The sequence below is a fragment of the Lethenteron reissneri genome, chromosome 36, assembly GCF_015708825.2.
Source record: "Lethenteron reissneri isolate LAM-NWPU_2019-01 chromosome 36, ASM1570882v1, whole genome shotgun sequence".
In the NCBI taxonomy this organism is placed as follows: Eukaryota; Metazoa; Chordata; class Hyperoartia; order Petromyzontiformes; family Petromyzontidae; genus Lethenteron; species Lethenteron reissneri.
In genome coordinates, this window is record NC_083814.1 from 7050227 (window position 1) to 7071833 (window position 21607).

The 21607-nt window shown below is 45.1% G+C and overlaps 1 protein-coding gene across 7 annotated transcripts; it reads right to left on the reverse strand.

Moving 5' to 3' along the window:
• Positions 1-1682: 1682 nt before the first annotated feature.
• LOC133351077 (zinc finger protein 692-like) lies at positions 1683-20308 on the reverse strand. Of its 7 annotated transcripts, none has more exons than XM_061565998.1 (14): positions 19736-20306; positions 17185-17248; positions 15727-15788; positions 15299-15342; positions 14189-14248; positions 13594-13633; positions 12533-12931; positions 12106-12153; positions 11596-11640; positions 10775-10822; positions 9665-9764; positions 8869-8980; positions 8076-8175; positions 1684-7236 (listed from the first exon to the last, which is right to left on the reverse strand). In XM_061565998.1, the coding sequence occupies exons 1-14, from the start codon at positions 20092-20094 to the stop codon at positions 7017-7019; spliced, it is 1701 nt and encodes a 566-aa protein (XP_061421982.1). In that variant the 5' UTR covers positions 20095-20306; the 3' UTR covers positions 1684-7016. The 7 variants fall into 7 exon arrangements, with proteins under 7 accessions (XP_061421983.1, XP_061421982.1, XP_061421980.1 ...); XM_061565996.1 differs by having other exon boundaries at positions 14189-14251; XM_061565997.1 differs by having other exon boundaries at positions 15299-15345.
• Positions 20309-21607: the final 1299 nt, after the last annotated feature.

Consider the following 21607-nt stretch of genomic DNA (forward strand, 5'->3'; position numbering starts at 1 on the left):
AATAAATTAAAACTCCATTTACACACTGTTTACGTGTAAATGTTGGCATGAACAGTGCAACAACAACATTCGCCACTAAGTGGCGGTGACATCGCCACGACGCTTGTGCCAGTGCACAAGCGTGAATCCACACGTAATCCTACAGATGAAAGGTAATAAACAGTCGGTCACTTTACATGAATGTTATTTCATATTGCAAGTCATTTTTTAGCTTTGACCTCTGCATAAGTAATGTCTGGGTACATCACAGCATAAAAGGCAATACTTTAATGTAACTGCCTACTGCATCATCTATATATATAAAATCGTTCATGTCTGTCTGTCTGTGTGTGGACTTTGGCCCATACGCACTTTCATTGGACGGCGGTTGCCCCTGGCAACGGCTAGCCACGCCTTCGCCGCTTTCATTGGACCTGGCAACGGCTAGCCACGCCTTCGCCAAGGGCTGCAGTTTCATTGGACGGCGGTTGCCCCTGCCAACGGCTAGCCACGCCTTCGCCACTTTCATAAGCTCCGTATTTAATTAAATAATAGCCATTACACAGTATTGTTGGAGCGCTGAGGGGGGGGGAAGGAACGCCACCCGTACCCTGCCTCTTCCAAGCCGACAATTTTAGGCGAGGCCGCAGGCTTTGCACGCTACTAGGCCTCGACACCCACCACGCCACTCTGAGGTAAATTCATCAAAGTTTTTCCTACTCTTCACTACACCCCCACCACAATGTGTGCTATTAATATTACTTTTAAACCCAACGCGCCAACAATCGATTACTTTAATGTTCACTGTACAAATACTCATTAAGCTGGGTGAGCGTACTGCCAGTCTATCATGTACACTGTAGCCTGCTTATTAAGCTCGGTGAGCGTACTGCCACTCTATCATGTACACTCTAGCCTGCTTATGAAGCTGAGTGCGTGTACTGGCAGTCTATAATGTGGACTCTTGCCTGGTTATTATAATCGATTCTTTATATGTTCTTTGTACAAACAGTCATTAAGCTGCTTGAGCGACCCCAGTTCGATTCCAACTCACGCCCACCACCGCTGACGATTATTAGAAACGGACCTGGCCCTCCCCTAGGTCCACTCAGCCTCAAAAGCGTAACTGCTGTCGTGTGTGAACATCGTCACTGGGGAGACAAAGGCGGCGGGGCATCGTGGATCCAAGTCCCGGGCGAAGCCGGGTCATGTGTATGTGTGTTTGTGTTTATGTCTATGTCTGTGTGTCTCTATGTATGTGTGTATGTATGTGTATGTATGTGTTTGTGTGTATGTGTGTCTGTATGTATGTGGGTTTTTTTTATGTCTTTATGTGTATGTCTGCGTGTCTCTATGTATGTGTGTATGTACGTGTGTGCATGTGTTTGTGTGTATGTATGTGTGTGTCTATGTATGTGTGTGTCTATGTATGTGTGTGTATGTGTGTGTATGTATGTGTGTTATGTGTCTGTCTGTGTCTGCATGTATGTGTGTGTGTATTGTGTATGTGTTTGTGTGCATGTATGTGTGTGTTTGTGTGTATGTGTATGTCTGTGTGTATGTGTTTGTGTGTATGTGTGTGTATGTATGTGTGTGTATGTGTTTGTATGTGTTTGTGTGTTTACGCTCGCATTACACAAATGTGTTGCTGGTCTAAGGCGTTCCTCGCACAGCATTGCCGCTTTATTATTTCAGTCGTTTACTGCCTTACGCACCCTGAAAGTCGTGTGTGTCTGCAGCAAGCGCGTGTATGTGTACCTATGGACGCGCGCGCGTGTGTTGTGTAGGGGGAACGGTAGTGTAGTGCTTAGCGTGCTGTCTGTGTCTGTGTGTGTGTCTGTGTGTGTGTCTGTGTGTGTGCGTGTGTGGTGTGTGGGGAGCGGTAGTGTAGTGCTTAGCGTGCTGTCTGTGTGTCTGTGTGTGTGTGTGTCTGTCTGTGTCTGTCTGTGTGTGTCTGCGTGTGTCTGTGTGTGTGTCTGTGCGTATGTGGTGTGTGAGGAGCGGTGGGTGTAGTGCTTAACGCTACGCTGCGCTACCAACCCGGCGAACCGAGTTCGATTCCCGCTCACGGCCACCACCGGTGACGATTATTTGAACCTCCCCTAGGTCGACTCAGCCTCAAACGAGTAACCGGTGTGGCGTATTAACATCGGCACTTGGGAGACAAAGGCGGCCGGGCGTGGTGGATCCAAGTCCCGGGCGAAGCCGGGTAGTACAGCTAGTAATTCACATATATTTACAAAGCAGGACTTGGCAGACACTGTGCAAGTTAGTTAGGGGAAGTGAACAGCCTTATAAAAAAATACACTTGCAGATAAATATTTTTCAAATAAAAAAATGTTTTTCAAATAGGGAATGTTTATAAGATATGCGAATTAATTATTTCATTGTGGACCTCCTATGATGTGAAACACCGATCTCATAATGAGGCTGTCAATGTGAGGACTGACGTCCACAGAATTGGTCTTTGTTATTGCGGAATGGTATGAATGGTGCATGATGTTATTGGAAGGTAGAGCATATGGTTATAATCTGACCTTGTGGGGAAGGGTAAAAAAAGTTTTCCTCTGACAATGATGGAAAGCAAGCGTTGACGGTGACATTCTTGTAAATGTATGGCGTAGTATTTTTTTTTTATATTTACGTGGTAGGTATCAATTCCTAAAAGTTAGTCTCAAGAATTAAAGTTTCAAATCCAGTCCTGGAAGGCTGGTTTTAAATCCAAAAACATGAATTGTATTCCAATAGCATCAGGAAACTCTCCACACATTAGGACAGTGGTTCTTAACCTTGACTGCAGCTTTGCTCCCCCCTTTAGTTCTCCATCGTAAAAAAATGTTCGTTAATACTTTGGTTTGATGAAACAAAGTAGCCGTACTTATGTGCCCGCGATTAATTTGTTTTTCTATGGTTTACCTTCTTTAAAAATCTGGCCGTGTCTCGCACCCCCAGAAAGGGCATCTCGGACCCCCAGGGGGTGCGTGCATCCCAGGTTAAGAACCACTGCATTAGGAGAAATGTGCGACTGTTGAAATGCAATGGAACATACTATTTATCAGTGCTAAGTTTCTCTGGCACTGGACCAACGCTTTAATGGTCAAGGAAAACTATTTATTCTGGCTTGTGGGCAGAAAATACAAACGGATGTTATGACCTGTTGATGAGTAAGTTGAATTGTAGATAAACCTTAAAACAATAATGCCCAGTGTCAACATGAGCTGATGTAATGGCAAACAAAAGGGGAGAAGATACCCAAGTTTGTTCAAGTATTATTGGCATGTCACTTGTTTTGTATCCTGGACATTGTTTGGGGGTTGGGTAATTAAATTCTCAAAATCATAACACCGGAAGCAACAGGAGAGCTTCACCATTCTTTCCCGATGAAGCTGATTGTAATTATCAGCGAAACGTCGTACTCAAAATTTGTAATGCTGTTGATTCTCTCTTCAACACACCGGTGGGCTAAAGAAGTGAATTCTTTTGTCCTTTGAAAAACGTGATACATTTTTTACTGTTTGGCCGTGTCGGGTGGTGGAGGGTTACGACACATTTATAAATAACGCGATCTGACCCAAAAACCTATATTATGACATGCAGTCCTATGAGGTTGCTCTAGAGCTACCCAGTTTCATCAACGAACTGACCACTTCACAAATATTATTCTGATTGTGACAGTATAGTCAGGGTGGTTTAATAACCAGCAGTGTTTACTAATATTGATACTATGGGGGTACTCTTATGGCAAGACTACCTTGTACAAATTTCATACATTTCAACCACTGTCCTAGTGCCTTTATCTGTGTACTTCTACATCAATGTGGTAATCATGATGACATAAGGTATACGTTTATAAATATTAATGTTGTATTCCCAATTTAAACAGCTAGGACTCCCAAGTACCTATACGTGTCACACTTAGCAGGTTGTACTTTGTTCTTCCCACCGCTTGAGATTCTGGGCGACACCTATTTTTATTTTTCATCGACGTGACTTTACCGAAAGAACCAAAGAGTATGGATCCTTGCAGTCACGAAAACTTCAAATCTAGAACTTCCATTTAAGTTGGCAAATGCAACCGTTCCCACCAGCTACTGAGAATGAACCATTATTTCAGAAGAGGCTGACCACAATCAACATTTTACAGACAAATCGGCACTAAAATGCAAAACATGCACAACAATCGAAGCTGTACATATTCTGCACTCGAATACGACAAAATGAAATCCGCACACATACATTCTATACACATTTCTTTTTATGTACACAAAACATGTCTGTATACTTAACTATACACAACTAGCTTTTTTTGCCCGTCCAAGGACGGGTGGATATTGCAGTAAATAATAAATAGAAAAATTTATCAGCTCATGATTATAAATGAGGGGGGAGGGGTGCGGTATGTAGAGTGACTTAATTAAGATACACCTTGAAATTCTTGGTCAGGCCCTCAGTCACTGTGTTATAGTGATGCCACTGCAATGATGGTACTGTGTTTTAAAATGAATGCTGTACAGGAAGACCATGACATGGGCACCACTAAGATCCTGTTTTTGAATGAGTTTCAGCTACCCGTGATCTCAACCTGGCTTTTACTGTCATGAGCAATGGCGGAGTCATGAGCAATGGCGGAGTCAGAATTTTCAGGTCGGGAGGGCAACCCATCCAGCAATGAAAAATGATAGAGGAGTTGTTAGCAAGTAAGGACTTGCCCCTTGTTTTTTATTCGACGCGTGTGCGGCGATGGCGCAGCCATCGATCGAGGGTCGAATTCGAACCGTGTTGTGTGATCGGCATCGCGTTGCTGAAGGTGAATGCCTTCAGGGAAGTCGTGTGCCGTATACGCAACTGCGCACAATTCTGTGAGCTACTTCTAACTGCTTTGCCATTACTTATTGACAATTACGGACTCAAGACTATTGTCCTATCATCTCATAGAGTTCCTGGCACGTAATAATATGCTTCACAGTGGCAGTGGGGGTCGCAAAATGCCGATTTATTACTAATAAACCCCAATGATCCGATCGACATTGGGGATTTCGATCGGATCATTGGGGGGGCACGTGCCACCCCACCCCCCACTGGCTCCGCCAGTGGTCATGAGTTGATGGTCTCAGATCGGTTACCAATGACTGCACAAAAAACATTGTATTACATTGTTCCTTTAATTTTGTTAAATTCAGCTCTTGAGAATTAAACAAAACTGGACTGGCATGTGATGAACACTGTAGTGTATATAAACAGTATTGTGTTAGTGTAGTTACACAGCAGCCTATTGAAATGCCCATCTCTTGTTAAAGCTGATAGCACAATGATAATGAATTGGTAAATTATAAAACAGCAAAAGCAGTACACTGGGGGGACGTAGTAATATCACTCGACGATGCGCTTGATCACAATTTTCAAGTATCAGACACACCGCCTATGTAACTAGGCATGTAAATACTGTACACACCGAGTAATCGATTTAAACTGATATTTGAAATAAATGTTTTCCATTGTGTTGGCGAGAGTTGCTTATTTATGGTTCATGAAAATTGCGTGAAATTGGAGGTGACAAAAACTGTACAAATAATGCATCAAAAAATGAGAAACAATATAAATAACAGTAAGAATGAAATGCACTGCAACTCCAACTTGTGACAATTCATGCTTGAGTTGACACATAAAAATATGTACATTACAGACATGCAAACGCACGTACAAATAAAGTCAAAGATCCTGCATTATAGCTTACAGTGCGGGAAAAAGTATTTTATCCCCTGCTGATTTTGTACATTTGCCCACTGACAAAGAAATGATCAGACTATAATTTTAATGGTAGGTTTATTTGAATACTTATTTCCCTCATTAACATGCAAATCAATGTATAACATTTTTGACATGCGTTTTTCCGGACTTTTTTGTTGTTATTCTCTTTCTCACTGTTCAAATAAACCTACCATTAAAATTATAGACTGATCATTTCTTTGTCAGTGGGCAAACGTACAAAATCAGCAGGGGATCAAATACTTTTTTCCCTCACTGTACTTCTGAGCCAAGTGCTGGTGTGGCCTAACATTCGTGATTTGCTTACCTTATCTACACTTTGCACTTCTATCGTGTTTTTGTATTGTTTATTGTTGTAACATCTGACCCGCCCCTACTGGACGTAAGTAAAACAAAGAGCTTCATAGCTCATCAGATTCTTCCAGTCGAGATATTCAGATTTTGAAAAAAAAAATCTGATGTTTACATACCTCAGTAAGTACTCGATTGACGCTCAGATTGATTAAAGGGTGGCCCAAAACAAGTTCTGATATTGCTTGCTACTGATGTCAGCTGTGGCCGGGAGTCCGATTGCCTGGTTCATAGCTCAGTGCACTAAACCACTGTAAATACTGCTGCCCCCATATACACTCGTGTACATATGTAGAGGAGTAAAATGGGGACGTGACGTCAGGTGTGTCGTTCAGTGTGATGACGTCACGTCTCCTAGGGTACTTAAGGGAGACCCCGTGACGTAAGCGGGGTCACCGTGGGAACGGGTAGAGTAAGAAGGGTGAAGAGGGAACCAGGGGTAGAGAGAGGGAACGAGTAGTGAGTCTGGGGAGAAGCCGGTGGTAGCCATAGAGGTGCTTCTCTCTCCGCTCGGTGGAGTCGGCAGAGTTCACGATCTGACACGAGAGAGAGACCGGAGCTAGCCGGCAGGGACCCGGACTCAGAGTAGGACCCCCCTAGCCCCTGGGAGTTGTGTACCCTGCTGTGTAATATTGATAAGCTTTAATAAACCCTGGCGAAAGCCCTTAACTTACCTCCGTCTTCGAGTACGTCTGTCGGAACTTCTCTACACATACACAAAGAGACATCAATTGGTTTTACAGAAACGTATTAGTAAGAAGTCTATGTGGTGTACGTCGAGTCCACAACTTGCTCCTATACCATCCCACCGGATGTCGTTGTTGGCGGATCCAGAGTTTGCTGGGTGCCAAAAGCTGAATTCGTCCTCGGCCAGCTTGCGCATCTTACTTGTTCGAAATGCAAGACGGCGCAAAGTCCCGTCAGCAAGCGTGTGGCTGCACCGGCGCCGCCTCGGGGTACGGGTTGCCCGGCTCCCGGTCAGGGTGACTTTTGAGCTGGTGGCATCGGAGGTTGTCGCTCTTCTCGAAGCGCTTGCCGCAGAGGTCGCACGCGAAGGAGAAGCTCAGCTCGATGTTGTGTTTGCGCATGTGCCAGTTGAGCGACGCCTTCTGCCGACAGCGGTACCCGCACAGCTCGCACCTTTGAAAACGCGCGCGTAATTGGGAAGGCAAAAAAAAAATGTATTCGCACTGTCCAATGCCCATAGCCAAGATGAACGCAGAACAACGTCTCGCAATGTATGAAGCGTAAGGGGATGGTGGTGTTGGCAGTTCACAGATGAACAGGAATGGCCTGAAAAGAAATACTCACGACTCATGAGGCTTCAAACCGATATTAACACTTGGCTAACATTTTGATGAAATTTTCATTCACAGCAGAAAAGTTTACTTAATGTATATTTTTCTATTGATGGTGGAAAGGTGTTATCAGTCTATCCATAATGTCGAACAGTCTTTGTCATGCCGTTTTAATGTCACATTCAAATGCTTAGTTTTGGAAGTTCATGTCAATTGAACACATACTGCAGTCACTTCTCTATCAGCGCATCTAAAGTTGTGCATATATAAATGTTAATCTTTTCACCACTAGGTTATTGGACAAAAGTGGAAACTTGCATAAAATATTTAATTTGACATAATTTTAATTACGAGAATATTATGTAAAATATTCATCATTGAGCCGCACAACTTGAGATTAATACGATACCTCTGTCAAATGTGTTTTTCGAAAATAAAAAACTAAACAAAACAAATGCTTTTAACAAAACTAAATAAAAGTGTACCGATTCATGAATAAAAATGAGATTAATTTAAACAGTTGCATTTCTTAAACTGTTTTGTATTAAAACAAAGCATCTCAGAATAACCGTTCCAATCCACCGGCATCTCTAATGATCCTGAAATATAATAAACCACATGGCACCTGCACGCACGATAATAAATATGATCTCAAAGCAACATCTGTGATGCAGCACTCACTGCAGGGGCTTTTCTCCCGTGTGGATCCTCAGATGAATGAGTAGGTTCTTCTTGGATTTAAAAGAAGCTCCACACGTCTCACAGACAAAATTCCTCTCGTCTGCAAACGATCGCAGTACAAGGAAACAATTTTAATTTACAAAGCATCTAAATGGACATGCGTCTCAAGACACTGATTGCAAAGAAAAACGTAGAATAGAATAAATGTCGCTGCACTACCCTCTGCTGTTCACTATGCAGTGCTTGTACAAGTGTTCATCGAACCTGATCATTTGAACTCTGCACCCTACTCTTAACCCCAGCCCTGACCAGTAGCTTGTACATATGGCCAAAACTTATGGGACTTTTCACAAGCACTTTATGACAACGCAAACAACTCAAAAGGCATGAAGCATTTCCACTGCCACATGAGCCAATTGCAACAAAATCAACTATTTCGTTTACAAGGCAACGCCTATTGAGCTATTATCCCTTTCACAGAGGAGACCTGGCCTCACATGATAGCTTATCAAAGTGGCTTATTATCATACGTGGGAATATATAGTCACGGCCAAATAATCTAAACGCACGTTTCTAATGTGGATGGCAAAACCAGAGGAACCCGGAGAAAAATCCACACGACCCACGGGGGAAAAACATACAAACTCCAAATATACAAGCGTCGTCGTCAGGGCTGGGATCAAACCCACAACCTCGTGCATGCCAGGCGAGGTGGGGGGGGGTTAACATCTCCTCGCCACAACGGTGCCCACAAGAGCCGAGAGAGAAGCGTAACACGTTCTGTGTCGCTCACCCGAGTGGAGAAGCTGGTGCTTCTTGAGGTGGCGAGGCAGAACAAAGCGCTTGCCGCAGCCCTGCATGCCGCACACGAGCTTGCGGTCACCGTGCACAGCCTTCACGTGGTTCTGCGCAAGTGACATGGACAAGGCCGAGTAAATGTTACGCGAAATCCGAAGCGGCCGCGGTAAAAAAAAAGGTCGGTTCTTCGAAAAACACGAGCACGTTACGTACTTTTACCTTTGTACATATTTAAAGTAAACATTTTCTTTTTTTTGACATGGGTAAGGATCACTCGAGCAATGTAGCTCTTTTTCAGAAGCGACTTGGCCACAAATTAAATCTCAATTAAGTGGCTCATCATGTGCAAATTTATAGCAGCCAAATACTCTAAACGCACGTTTCTAAATGTGGAGAGACAAACCGGAGGACACGGAGAAAAAATCCACACGACCACAGGGAAAACACGCAAACTCCAAATATACAGCAGGTGTCAGGGTCGCGATTGAACCCACAACCTCCTGTATACCAGGCGAGGTAGTTAACATCTCGCCACCATGGCGCCGCCAAGGGGTGATTTGTCCTAATCCTATCCCCCATATGCAAAGTAACACCAAAGCCCTTTGCCAATCCACTGCTGGACGTGGCGTGGCGGTTGTGGGGATTATTTGACCAGTCTTCACCACGCTGGTCAGTATGGGTTGTAAGCGGGGAGCTTAGATGTAGCAGCAAACTACAGTTCAAAGGCTTTTGCTTCAATGCCACTGCTGCCCGCACCACCATAGCCCCGCAAAGCAAAGTACAGCACGTACTGTTAGGTACTCCTTGACCCGGTAGACTTTCTCGCAGCCAAGCTGCGTGCAGTGGTAGAGGACAGGTAGCCCATCAGCGTCCATCTGCTTGGTTTTCCTCCTGTGGATGGGACGCGTGTTGCTCCAGTAAGGCTCAACGCACCTCAGATTAGCACGGTTGGATACGTACGGTGGCTACGTACATCAACACCACTCGCAGTCCCAATGGCCACAGCTGACTCCGTTTGGACACTGCACATTTTGCATTACTCAGCATCAGTCTAAGCTGCTAGTTCTTCACTCTGAACAAGGGCCAGCATCAGAAATATTTGTCACATGAATGAACCAGTATAGTATTCAATCAGTTTAGCAGTTCATTTGTGAGTGCGGTGTTCGATTATACTTTGGCATTTCTGATGTTGCAATCAGATATCACACTCTCATTATGCAATCGGACGCTTTTATGGATTCAAATTGTATCGTATTTCCGTAACGGCAAATTTAATGTTTTTTTTAACAGATTGTAAATACTGCAAATTAAATCAATCTAGTGCTTTATGTTTTCACGCTTTTTTTATTACGTCTTGCACTTTCATTTTGTTCATTACATTGCGTGATACATAACGTCCAAAAATGACACTTGCTAAAATAGTCTCAATACCAATCAGGCATGTTGGTCTACCTCTGCAGAATGACATAGTTGAACTCTGATGTCTATTCTACAGCTGACAGTGTCCATCATAAAGCTATTGAGGTTGGACTTAAACCGAATGAACGCTTGTCATTTGTTGCTTCAATGGCAAGTAAATTTAACAAGAGGCTATCCAGTGGTGTAATTCACAATTTGGGGAAAATGTGGTATGGTGCTCTGAACAATCATTAACCTTTTTAAATTTGAATGCTATGGGATCATATTATTTATTACTCCTATCATATGATGTTATACCACATTGACCGGTGACATATTTTGTGATAATATAAAATATGTTACTATGTCTTCGAGTGTAAATACCACCGTGAATTCATAGATTTGATTGGCCTGCCACCTAGAGGATGATGAGAATTAAGTAATATCCAGCCCAAAAGACTGCAAATCCAGAAAGGCTCCATAAAAACAAACTCCCAACACACCTTACTTTACGGGTCGTAGGCTCCATTGGGTCTTTCTTCTGATACTTCCTGTTGAGAAGAAACAGGACAGCAATAATATAAGAGGGTTTTTCCCTTTTTTCTGGCAACAAAACTGAAACCTTTTGACGAGGAATCATGTCTGCATTAACCACAATACTTTTGGTCAAAATGCAAACAAAAAACACACTGATAATATATGCATTGTCCTTGAAACTGATTGGTCCACACCAGAGACGGCTTTCTTTTGAGCCTTGTCTCAATTGGTGCTAGACCAGAGGACGCCAAAAGGCGTACAGCTAATAGACAATGCACTATCAAAGTAATGAGGACTTGGGGTAAGCATCTACATCATTACTGGCAAAGGAGGTCTAATGATGTAGATGCTTACCCCGAGCCCTCAATACGATGGAGGTTGAATTTCTTTGGTACCGTACGAAGCCCGGTGCGGTGGAAGGACAACAAACTAAATACAAAAAGCAGTTCTGATACACGATAACTCTATTTGTATTTTTGACCCATCCTGTGTTTATATTTTTTCGTATAATGATGTAAACGGCCTCTTCACGACATGCCAGTAGTGGTAGTTATTCGAGCACATTTTGGCACGCTGGAGTGTGGGAGCAGAGAAACAGCCAAACATTGGATTTTACTGCACTACTCCCCTCTCCTGCCAACAACATCGCCCTGCAGCCTATTATTGATTTCGGTTGTCCATCCTACCACGATCTAGGCTCAACCCTGCTTGGCTTCTGAGATTTGACGCAATAGGGTGGATCCTAGATTACTTGGTCACAGAACATGATTTGTAGGATAGGATTTACCTTTTCTTTGGTTTGTTATCATCTCCAATGTCCTTGGCACCTTTCCTGAAAAAGAGCGCACGTTTTTCTTCGACGAGCTTAACATTACACTTATATTGGGTTAAATCTTGACTTAAAGCTTTCGTGACTGCAGGAATTCATATTCTTTGGGTCTTTCGGTAAAGCCACGTAGATAGAAAAAATAATAAAAATATCACGACGTTTCGATCACAACACAAGCAATCGTCATCTTGTGTTGCGATCGAAACGTCGTGATATTTTTTATATTATTTCTATCTATGTGGCTTTACCGAAAGACCCAAAGAATATTATATTGGGTTGTTTAGTTATTAATGTTGTGGATCTATGACGAATTTCCTGCTTACCCACCGAGCGCCTCTGTCCATGGCGCATTCACATATATCAGGGATCTGCCACTTGTGCTTCAAATCTCAGTTCGTGTGAACGAAAAATTACCAGCTGGTGCCATGCGTTGTGCAGGTGCAAGCATTGACATTTCACACAACACACCGTGTTTTTGCAGGGGTGTTCTGCCCCGGCTTCTTGCCTTCCTTGTCACTGCAGGCGCATGCACAAAGGTGTACAACAGCACAATGTGGACTGGCATCAGGGATTAACTCCTTGAATCATAGGTTCTAACCGTTGAACAAAGGACGGTTACTGCATCGCGCGCTTTCAGATGCGCTTCTGCAGCCGTCTGGAATGCTGTTCCTTCCCCATATTAGGATTCCACTGGAGATATGCACTTTTAAATCTAGATTGAAAACTAATTCGTTTGTTGTCCTTCCCCCACACCTCTGATTAGCACAGTTGGCTACGTACCGTGCAGATTGTGAGGATTGTTTCAACCGAACCTCACCACACTGGTCAGCGCAGGCATATGAGGAGCGGTCAGTGTGGGCGTATGACGAGCGTTCACCGAGTGTAAGCGACTCACTAATCAGAATCCGATTCAACGGAACTGCCGCTCCCACACTCGCCACACGCTCCGACTTCCTCCTCGGCGTTGTCGTCGCTGCCGCCAAAGTCGTACGCGTCCCGCCGCGTGTCCTTCACGACGGCGGCCGCATTGGCCGTCCCATCCGCCTCCCTGCCATCGTCGTCTTCTACGTCATTATCCTCTGCCTCTTCATCGTCTCGGTTGCTGCTGCTGCTGCTGCTGTTGCTGCTGCTGCCACTACCGCTGCTCTTGCCTTCATCTGCCGCCACGTCTTCCTCCGCCGAATGCTTCGATTGGTTCTCTTTTTCCGCTGCTGCTGCTGCTGCTACTGCCTCGTGTTCATCCTCGTGTTCTTCGGCGACTTCGTCCCCTTCCGCTTCTTCGCTCTCGTCACCGCTGCAGGCGCGCACACAGAGGGGAGTCGCGTGTCACCGGGCACAGGTGTTACATCATTACCAACAGGAGGCGTTTTGTGTTTAAATACGTAAAAAAATACACTGTTGCTTTTACACTACGAGACCTCCTTTACCAGTGGCAAAATATAGTGATAGGTGTTTACCCTTTCAACTGGTACAAAAACTGACACCTTTATACAAGGCATCATGTTTGCAATAACCACAACACAAGCAGTCAAAATGCAAACAAAAAGAAACAACTCTGATAATGATCAACTTCAAGGACAGTGGATATCATTATCAGAGTTGTTTCTTTTTGTTTGCATTTTGACTGCTTGTGTTGTGGTTATTGCAAACATGATGCCTTGTATAAAGGTGTCAGTTTTTGTACCAGTTGAAAGGGTAAAAACCTATCACTCACAATACACTGTTGGTTAGCTCAAGTGTTGGTTTCAAAGTGTTGCCAAAGTTATACGAATGATGTAATTCCCCCGAGGGTTGTAACAATTTATCCCCTCTGTGTTTGAATGAAGAATCACTATTTGGGATCACAATCTGATTCACTACTTGATTTGCTTTGTGCCCCCGTGGCGTGCACACAATTGATTGATATGATAACACAGTCGCAAAAGTTTCCTTGAATAAATATTGCAGTGTACACACCTGTCATCATCTTCCTTGTAATTTTTACTTGTGGCGCACTCTGCGGAGATGAACAGCAAAGTGTGATCAATCGCAACACTCAAACAATCGGACACACAACACTGGTCAACACACTTTTTCTGGCATAAGGTATTCCAACGGTTTTAAGGAAATTTTTGGGTGCTGATTCCAAATCTGGCATCAGTTTTTTGTCTATCACATCAGGTTTTTGAGATATCAAATATTGCATTTTAAATAAAAACTGCAGAAGAAAAATATAAAATAAATGTGGATATCTACATAAAATGATATTATAAACACACTATCCTAAAAATACAGCACCATATTTTAACACTAAAGCAGTCACTGACTCGCAACAACTTGCAATCATAAGTGACAGAGTTAATTTCGGGTAAAATCAATGAAAATGGGGTATGCCGATAGCATAAAAATGAGATGTGATAGCGCAAATCTGAGATCAGATTTGGAATCAGCACCCTGAAATTAGTCTAAAACAGCTGCAAAAGTCCAGGCCAGAAAAAAATGTTTTTTTTTGTTGACCAGTGCAATATTCTTCACCAAGCTGACCTGGACCCAGTGTATTCATGTCACTCACCCCTTCTAGTGGAGCGAGATGACCCTGGCTTCCCCCCCGCAACTTTTTGCCAATCATGTTCTTCTGATGCACAATGCACCCAGTGGACCCCGCACGTAGCAAGGTGAAAAGAATGAAAGAGATTACGATAAAACTTTAAGGTACGCAAAACACAAACTGCTCTCATTTTGCCGATTGTGTGTGGTGGGCCGTCCAAACACGAGTTTGAAGCTTCGTTAATGAGAAACTATATTTTATCATGATCATTTGCATATATTTTTTATTAAAACGGGTTTTAGCCTTTTGTCTCCAATTCATGCCAACCGTTGTACCAGTGTCATGTCACGAGCCAAAGAATCCCTTCGGAAATGTCAGATACGTGCCCTGTATTGGGGACGGGCTGGCAGAGAATTTTACAGGACTTCCCGCAGAAACTTCCAACTCGCTGCACTTGTAAATCAGTTTAATCAATGGGCAGCTGCCTGGATTGGAACTCAGGTTCACAGTAGTGCCGGCTCTGAGCTTGCCAACCTTTGATCCACCGACCTCTGAACAGCTTACGTTTAAATGTGCCGTCAACCACACAAGCTGAGCCTTAGCTTTCAAATTCCAATAGCAAAGCAAAGTCAACAACAAATATTGACACTGTGAAGCCTTTGGATCAGGAATCACTAAGATTAAGAACTTTCATTTTTAGCACCTGTTACCCAAGGTCTCCCTCACAAAAAGACAGCGATTCTAACTTAGAACATGATTATAACTTAAGATAATCATTCACAATGAACATGTGGATGATGCGTCAGTTCAATGTTTTACGTGTTGAATGTGATGGATTCCACATTATCTCTGTGGCCGCTAGAGGTTGCTACATTTGCCACAAATGGAAAAAAGTAACGGATTCTGGATTAAAATCTCAACGCTGATTCATCAAATCACCAGGGAGTGGTCAGGTGACACGGCCCTACTTCACAACTATTAATGGCTCTTCGTGGCGCTTAGTTATGGGCCAACCTTTGCACGTGGGAATATTGTATCGCTGGCTGATGCTTCAATTAAATTTTCTTTCTAAGAAAAGATTCAATCTGCACACATTAAACGGACCACTGGAGAGTGTTGCATGTACACATTTACCTTTAAAAACTGGCCTGATGTCCGATCCGTTCTGCTTTCTGGTCCTGCTGGGCAGTAGCAGACGGGTAATAATTAGTGAGAGTATTTAGGCCTGGTGCTGGTACACCATGATGATATGTTGGCTCAAGCTAAAATTAATACCGTAGGGGCAACGGGTACAAGAGCTGCATTTTTGTTGGAATATCACTGTTATCTTCTTGGTTCTTTCGGTAAAGTCACGTAGAATGGAACTTCACATAGAATGGACTTTACCGAAAGAACCAAGAAGATGAATCCCTGCAGTCACGAAAGCTTTAAATCTAAATATCACTGTTATGTTGACGCACTAACGTATGTTCTATACCCGAAAGATGGCATTTGTTTAAAACTATTTATAATACATGAATGTACCAAATGTTATGGTCAGGAGGTGAGGCTGCAACACTTACCCACTTTCACGCAGTTTTTCAGCAGAAGATTCACTCTTAATGCGAGTTTGACTTGCTTTGTTCTACAACATAAATAATATACATTTATTTTGACGTGATACAATTAACTTCAATGTAGCATTCAACAACATACATTGTACAATTAACACTTCGACAGAGTCTCTATCAAGCACATTTTGCCTTTCGTTGATATCAATATAATTTGTCCACAATGACCAGTCACTGAATAATCCACGCAGGCTATTAAACTCTGAGCTATAGCATGTTATCGTTTGTGATAAGCCATGACCATAATTAAATTATAAGATTGGCTGGGAGGTCTTATGTGCCTAATTAAAAAGGGAAACCTGATGCTCCACTATACTCAAGGTGGCATTGCCGAACTACAGAAGGATTGCTTACAGGGCTGGCATGCCACTGCTTGTTGCATTGGGAAACACATTCCTGCGGAGGGAGCTGGTAGGAACGTTGGGCTGCTCGGTCAATGGGCAGGGTCAACGGCGGCGTGGTGTATTCCGCAAATATGCCCGACTGTGAGGGTGGGCACAAGCCGGCGTGAGTAGGTTAAACGTTGAGTTTTATAAGGGTACCACGGGGTGACCAGCCCCTCCCCACCGAGCCCCATCCCTCCCACCCCCACCCAGCCCCTCCCCACCCAGCTCCTCCCTGCACGACGGACACAATAATCCCCTGTGGGCTGGTGTAACCAGGAGGTTCCTACCAGTATAAAAGTTACCTCTTAAACATTAACCATGGCGAAACATTTTTACGACCGGTAAGGTAAACACAGGATCCAGTTATTCCCATGAAGTGCCTACTAAGGAAGAGGAGTATGAAGAGGTGGATGCTTGTAATTACACCGACAGAAAGAGCATAATACAGTAAAACCTTGGATTGTGAGTAACTTGGTCTGCGAGTGCTTTGCAAGACGAGAAAACATGTTAAATACATTTTAACTTGATAAACGAGCAAGGTCTTGCAATCCGAGTAGTACGTGTATACGCTTTGTCTACCGAGCATCACGTGATCACAACTGAGCCGATGGTTCTTCTCTCTCTCTCGCTGCGGGATTGTGGGTAATCGTCTCCCATGCTCGGTCTCAGTCGGCTGTGCCTCACTCATATAGTCAACATCCGTGCGAGCGTATACTGTTTACTACAGTGTTGTGACCACGCGTGTGTGAAGCGTAAAGCATTTTTTTATTTAAATTAAGTAGGATTGGAAGGAAAACTCCTCAAGAAGGGAACATGCCCTGGAGAACATCCACCCCGGAGATGGAGCAATGAAGTTAGGTCGAGCAGGTGCAGGATAGACTGTTGCGTCACAGGACCGTGAGTGATAGTAACCGCTTGGGGGAGGCCGTCAATCAGCAGTGTGGACTGATCACGGCCGATGTTGAAGGTATTTCAAACAGCCGTGTCACAAGTGCAACGTGCACTTCAAGCAGGCCCGACTCACCTTCGATAATCTGTCTGGCTTCACGCTCAAGGTATTCGCAACAGACGCAGCAGCCGCAGTTATGCTGCAAGAAAATGTAGATCACAGGTTAGAATGCATGCATTTCACTATACCCAGACACTTGCTTAGTAATAAATGTGTACCAATGCACAATTAAAATACATTAAGCTAAACGTTACATGCGTTGAATCACATACACGTTTTCCCCACACATTGACTTCAAGATGCACACATTGACTTCAAACTGAATTACAAAGTACAGGACCATACCGATACTTTCAATGAATTCCCCCACCTCATGGGCATCTAAAATTTTACATCCCCGCAGCCACTCGACCATTTATGTAGGAAATGACTGTCGTCTAAAGCGTGTCACATTAACCAGCCCGCGCCGAATACAACCTAAAGTCCTCTAAAGTCCTCTGTCAATCCACTGCTGGATGAAGGCTTCCCTGCACTGTGTCGGTGCATTGCGAGGTTGTTTGATAGCAAATCACCACGCTGGTCAGTGCAAGGATGATGAAAGGTGGGGTGGGCGAAGCCCATCCGTGGCAGCATGATACAACAATCGATGGATTTTAGTTCAGTTCTTTGTCGCTCACAATGTAACCGATCACTATGCGCAACCACCCGTCACGCATGATGGGTTACCCATCAAAGCATTATCTACACTCAAACCCGCAGAGCTTCGGACATGTGACAAGATCGGGCACATTGTTGGCGATTTGGCCACCGGCTCCGATACTCGGATCCATATCCGTTGTCTCTCTGCGGTCTCCAACAACAACCGCCGTTCACCACCAAGTGGCGGTGACGTCTCCACGGCGCTTGTGCCAGGCTTGGGTGCACTTTGAGGCCACGCTGATTGTCGAAGGCTCGCTGGCAGGAGGTCAGACTCAGGAGCCATGGGTCGACTGAATAAGATGACTGACAGGATCTGTCACCTGTGCTCCCCACTCTGCCGACTTCGCTGGCTCGTTGTTGTGAGCGTCGCTCCTCTGCCCTCCGTTGTTGCCGGAGAGCGACTGCCTCCCACTGGAAGACTTTGCTGTTTTTTCCAGGATTTTTCCGTTGCGTGTAGTCACTTTAAGATGTTTCTTGTTCATGTTTTTGTTTTGTTGCGGTTGCACCCGAGTCAAGAGCCGCATGGTTCACAGGGTTATACCTAATACATGAAATAAATGAAAATGGAAACTGCCCAGCAGCAAGCAGCAGCATCCTTCACGAGCCTCATCCACAGGGGCCGATCTTCACACCGCTGGTACCGGTCTTCGGCAAATGTCCACTCAGCTCTACATCATCCTGTAGCGAATCTGCCCATCTCTTCTCGAGCCCATGCCACCCCCAAGGAATAGAAGTCATGGGAGTCGTGAGGCAAACTTGACGACCAGCGAAGAAATAAATTGGCAGTCAAGCAGTGCGTGAAGCTCAGAGTATCAGTAACCATGGTAGCAGCGATAAGGAGCTGACCACCTGGTAAGGGGCCGTCCATAAATGACGTCACGCAATTTTGGAGATTTTTGACCCCCCCCCCCCCCATCGTGACACGGCGTCACAAAAAGTCAGACCCCCCCCCCTCAAATGACGTCACAAAGCTCTGCCCCCCCCAAAAAAAGCTTCAAATCGCTTTAAACTATTGTCATTGTGCTGCGTATTTAATGTGGCGCTGCACTCTGATGTAGGAAAAACATTTATTAAAAAATCAATTTAATTAAGTGGAACGTGTTGTCTATATTATTTAAAGTTGCGCATTTTGATGTGACGTCACAATTCTCAAACCCCCCTCGTCACACATCGTCACAAACGTCTGTCCCCTCCTCCCCCCTAGGTGTGACGTCATTTATGGACGGCCCGTAACGCGTGATTGGAGTGATTCAGTGAGTGCACCTATGGCCAATGTGTTTACAACACTTTGATTGGAAAATCACCCTTAACCGACACGGTATTAAACTGGAAGTTACTTTATACAAATTAGCATTATACAAATTATACAAATTAACTCCTGGGACCTCGGATTGAGATCAGCCCCTCCCACCACACTATGAGACCTCCTTTACCAGTGGCAAAATATAGTAATAGGTTTGTAGCAGTTGAAAGGGTAAAAACCTAGTACTATATTTTGCCACTGGTAAAGGAGGTCTCATAGTGTAAATGCTTACCCCGAGCTCTCAATACTCTTGATTGTGTGCTGTCTTTGAGTTGTACGCCTTTTGGCGTCATCTGATCCAACACCATGTGAGACTAGGCTCTAAGAAAAGCTGTCTCGGGTGTGGACTAATCAACTTTAAGGACAGTGCATACATTATCAGTTATGTTTTTTGTTTGCATTATGACTGCAGGTATTGTGGTCTATGCAAACATGACTCCTTGTAAAAAAAGGTGTCAGTTTTGTTGCCAGATAAAAGGGTAAAAAAACGACAGTGCATATCATTATCATCATCAGAGTTGTTTCTTTTTGTTTGCATTTTGACTGCTTGCGTTGTGATTATTGCAAACATGATGCCTTGTAATAAAGGTGTCAGTTTTGTACCCTCCCACCACCCCAACTCACGCATCTCCATCATCTCCTCCACCACCACCACCATCACCACCTCCTGCTGCTTCGTCATCTCCCACCGCAGTCACCGCTGCTACTGCTGCACCATCACCACCATCACCACCAGCACCACCATCAGCTGCCTCTGCACCCACAGCTGCCCGGTCGAGCAGAGCCAGCAGCTGCCCGGCGAAGTCCTCGTCCCGAGCGGTGCCGGTGCGCCGCTTGGCTGCGTCCCACCGCTCCTTGTGGCGACCCACGTGGACGCTGCGTCTCTTGCGCTCCGCGTCGCGCCGCGTGCGCGCAGCGCGCCGCTCCGCCTCGCTCGCGTACACGGGCGTGCGGCCCGGGGGCCGGCCCGTGCGTCGGCCCATTGCAGCAACAACAATTCGCCAGCAACAACAATTCGCCAGCAACAACAACTCGCCAGCAACAACTCAGCAACTCGCCAGCAACAACTCACCAACTCCACCACCACGAACCCACCAAGCCAGCATCTACCACTCCACCACTACCACCACCACCACCTTCCCAACTCCACCACCTAACTACCACCTCACGACCACCACCACTACCACAACACCACCCCAACACCTCCCCACTACCACCACCCCACCACTACCCCAACCACCTCCCCACTTCCACCACCACCTCCCCACTAGCACCACCACTTCCACCACCCCAACCACCACCACCTCCCCACTAGCACCACCACCACCGCACTACCACCCCAACCACCACCACCCCAACCACCACCACCACCTCCCCACTACCACCACCCCACTATTACCACCACCACCACACCATCAACACCTCCCCACCACCACTACCACCACCACACCATCAACACCTCCACTACTACCACCACTACCACCACCACCACACCACCTCCCGACTACCACCACCACCACCACACCATCAACACCTGCCCACCACCACCACAACACCTCCCCACCACCACTACCACCACCACACCATCAACACCCCCCACCACGACGGCTGCTGTACGCGTGTAGCCCCGCGCCTGCCGCGTCTCTGCACCACATGGAGAGGGGGTCTCCACTGTACTCGATGTCTCTCCAAAGCCCTGCGACATTCGATTCCACTTGCGCGAGACAGGAATCGATCGAGTCGATTCCTGGGTCGTGGTGGGATTGTGTGTCTTGAATGGATCACAGTAGAAAGCAAGTGCTTCGATGAGTTCCATTGGGCTGATGGTGACAGTGATACAAGGAAGAGCCGTGCACGTTTATTAAGGTGATATCGATCGCGGGCTCGGACGGTGAGCTCGATTCTATTGGCGGTTCTGAATCGATTGAGTCGATTCTTCAGAGGTGGTGGATCAGTCGGGGCAGGTGTTCGAATTGGGGTTATGAATCGATTGCTCGATCCGGAGGTTGTGGTTAGTCTTCACGTTAATCGATAAGTTTGATTACCTATCACTAGCAAGAATAGCGGAGGGGGTCGAAGGAGCGTGTTCGATAAGCGACGTGCTGGTGCTGGTGGACGGATTCTATTATTGAATCGTTCACCATGGAATCAGAATTCGTTGAACCGGGGGCTGGTACACGGATCGATTTATCAGCTAAATGTTGAATCGATTCCCGATGAGAATCGCGACTTCGTAATCAGCCGTGCGCTCTCCACTGCTGGATGAAGGCCTCCCCCAGCACGTGTCTATGTCTCTGTCTCTCTCTCTCTCTGTGTGTCCCTGTCTCTCTTTTTTTTACGATCAGTGGAAACAAGAAGATGCTCGGTGTAGTCGGCACTTTGCTCCGTTCATCATTTCGTAATTTTTTTTTATTTAAATTTTTTACTTTGATTTATGTAAACCCCCACCTCTCGCTCACTCTCTCGCTCTCTTTTTTTTGTTACGATCAGTGGAAA